General features: G+C 43.5%; 1 protein-coding gene across 1 annotated transcript; it reads left to right on the plus strand.

The window, feature by feature from the left end:
• Positions 1-274: 274 nt before the first annotated feature.
• On the plus strand, positions 275-1,921 carry LOC112452356. The gene has a single exon (XM_025012515.1). The coding sequence runs from the start codon at positions 275-277 to the stop codon at positions 1,919-1,921; it is 1,647 nt and encodes a 548-aa protein (XP_024868283.1).
• The last annotated feature ends 875 nt before the right edge of the window (positions 1,922-2,796 follow it).

Raw genomic sequence — 2,796 nt, forward strand, 5'->3', positions numbered from 1 at the left:
CCGGTGTGTGGCAACTGCAAGAAGTAGATGACTTATGAAGATCCATCACATTCAGCTTTGGACAGCAAATGCTGTCCTATTTTACGCAGGCGGTTAGCGGACAGAATTAATTGTATTAATTATGGCTAACTCTATGGATTGTTTACGTATTTGTCACGTAAATTGTCAGTCGCTATTAGCCCACTTTGATGAATTTAGATCTTTTTTTGAAAGTTCGGGTTACCATATCATCTGTATGTCTGAGACCTGGTTAAGACCATCCATTCCGGACCATATGGTATCTCTACGTGGATACCACATCGTGAGGCAGGATCGTATAGGCAAGGCGGGTGGCGGCGTTGCCTTCTATATATGTGACCAATTGAGAGCTAGGACGCTGAGGCACTCGGAGGATGTATACTGTCGTAGACCGGAATACTTGGTGGCTGAGATATCGACGGACTGGAGTTCCAAGTTCCTTCTAGTGGTCGTGTATCGGCCTCCACACTGCGGCTACCTATCGGAGGTTTTCAACATCGTTGCTGATTTATCTGCCCTTTATAATCACGCGATCGTTCTTGGAGACTTTAATGCTGACCTAAATTCTCGGTCTTACGATACCGAATCTATCAGGTTTTTTGTTGACACTATGCATTTTTCTTTGGTGCTATATGAGCCCACTTACCACACGCGCGTGTCTTCTACGTGGCTGGACTTATGTATTATAGATGATGCGGATAAACTAATCTCTTACGGTCAACAGGATGTTAACTTCCTTTCGGCTCATGACATGGTGTATATTGAGTATGGTTTTAAAATTAGTTGTTTCCAGGAGCGGAGCGTTAAAGTTAGGGACTTCCGTTCTTTTGATTCTGAGCGTTTCCTCGAGGAGCTTGGTACCTGTGATTGGAGTGCCTTATTTGATGTGAATGATGTCAACGAGAAGGTCGGGATTCTGAATGAGTATCTGCTTGAATGTTTCAACAGGCATGCGCCTATACGGAGGATTAGTCCGAAGCACCTACCGGCACCCTGGCTTACGAGTGACATTAGAGATCAGATGAGGGAGAGGGACAGGGCGAGAAGAAGGTGGAGAAGGAATAGAACGGATGCGAACTATGATGAGTTTAGAGTTCTGAGAAATCGGACGCAGAATCTGATACATGATGCTAAGAGCAGGTATTATCTGACTGCTTTTGATGATCTTACAGATTTGAGTTTGATATGGAAAAGGCTTAAATATCTTGGCCTGATCAAAGCGAGAACTACAGACAAACAACTGCTCTTTTCTATTGAGGAGTTAAACGAACATTTCTCAGGCTCTTCACCGTCCATAAACAGAGATGAAGATGTTGGGAACGGCTACTATCTAGGTGAGGGAGAGTACAGCGACATAAAATTTTACTGGAAGCATATCGAGCCCACCCATGTGCTTAAGGCTCTTAAGGATAATAAATCGGAGGCAGTTGGTGATAAAGGTCTATTGCCGAAACTTATCAAGATTGGGTTACCATGCATTCTCTCAGTGATAGTGCACATTTTCAACTATTGTCTGGAGGAGGAAGTGTATCCTGACTTGTGGAAGATGGCGGTGGTTAGCCCTATCCCGAAGGTAAAATGTCCTGCAGAACTGCGGGATTATAGACCGATTTCAATCCTGTGTGCCATTTTTAAAATTATGGAAAGAATAGTGGCTGACCAGATCAAGGAGTATCTTGTATCATCCGACACCCTCGACCAATCGGCTTATAGAAAAGATCACTCAACGCAAACGGCTTTAATAAGATTCTTGGATGACATGAGACAGGCAGCGGATGCAAGATTGGTTATCATAGTCGTATTTTTCGATTTTACCAAGGTTTTTGACAATATTTGTCATAAGATTTTGATTTACAAACTAAGGAATGTGGGCTTCTCCTGCTCTGCTCTTCGTTGGATTTGAGCATACTTAGACGGCAGGAAGCAGGCGGTCCGCGATCCGGTCTCGCGTGACAAATCATCGGCGAAAACAATATTTGCCGGGGTTCCTCAGGGATCGGTATTGGGACCTCTTTTGTTCATTCTTTATTTACTGGATTTTAAATCAGTCTTGAGTTTTTGTTCTTATAATTTTTATGCGGATGATCTTCTTATATACTTGCATGTGGAACCTAGGCACTTGAGGACAGCCATTCAGCAGATTAATCAGGACATTTCGAGGATTGTTGAGTGGTCCACCAAGAATAAATTGGCTCTGAATCTTAAAAAGACCACAGCGATGATTATGGGAACAGCGAGGTATGTTAACACGGTCTACAGTGGTGAACTGCCTAACATCCTGGTCAGCGACACTGTAATACCGTACAGTGATTCTGTGGTCTGCCTTGGTCTTACAATTGCCAGCACACTCTCATGGGAGAAACAGGTGTCCAAGACGATCTCAAGAGTTAATGCCTCATTACACAAAATTAAACTGTGCAAGAACCTACTGCCGTTTCCACTGCGAGTGCGGTTAGTCTCTGCTTTAATAGTGCCTTTCTTTGATTATTGCTGCTCTGCTCTCACGGATATTTCGGATGAACAAAACTTGAGGCTTCAACGGGCTTTCAACGCCTGCGCTTGGGTGGCTAAAGTTGAGTTCACGACGAGATTATTTTATTGGCAATCTGACGTTTACTCTTCTGCGCTCTGGGATCCCTAGCGTCTTATACAGCAGATTTAAATTTAGATGTGACAGGACTCAGCGAGATACCAGGGCACCAAGCGACACCTTATCTTTGCCTTTATGTTGAACTGAATTTTATAAAAGGTCATTTAGATATCACTCGGCCAAACTTT

The sequence above is a fragment of the Temnothorax curvispinosus genome, unplaced genomic scaffold, assembly GCF_003070985.1.
Source record: "Temnothorax curvispinosus isolate PA1 unplaced genomic scaffold, ASM307098v1 QBEX01003290.1, whole genome shotgun sequence".
Classification (NCBI taxonomy): domain Eukaryota; kingdom Metazoa; phylum Arthropoda; class Insecta; order Hymenoptera; family Formicidae; genus Temnothorax; species Temnothorax curvispinosus.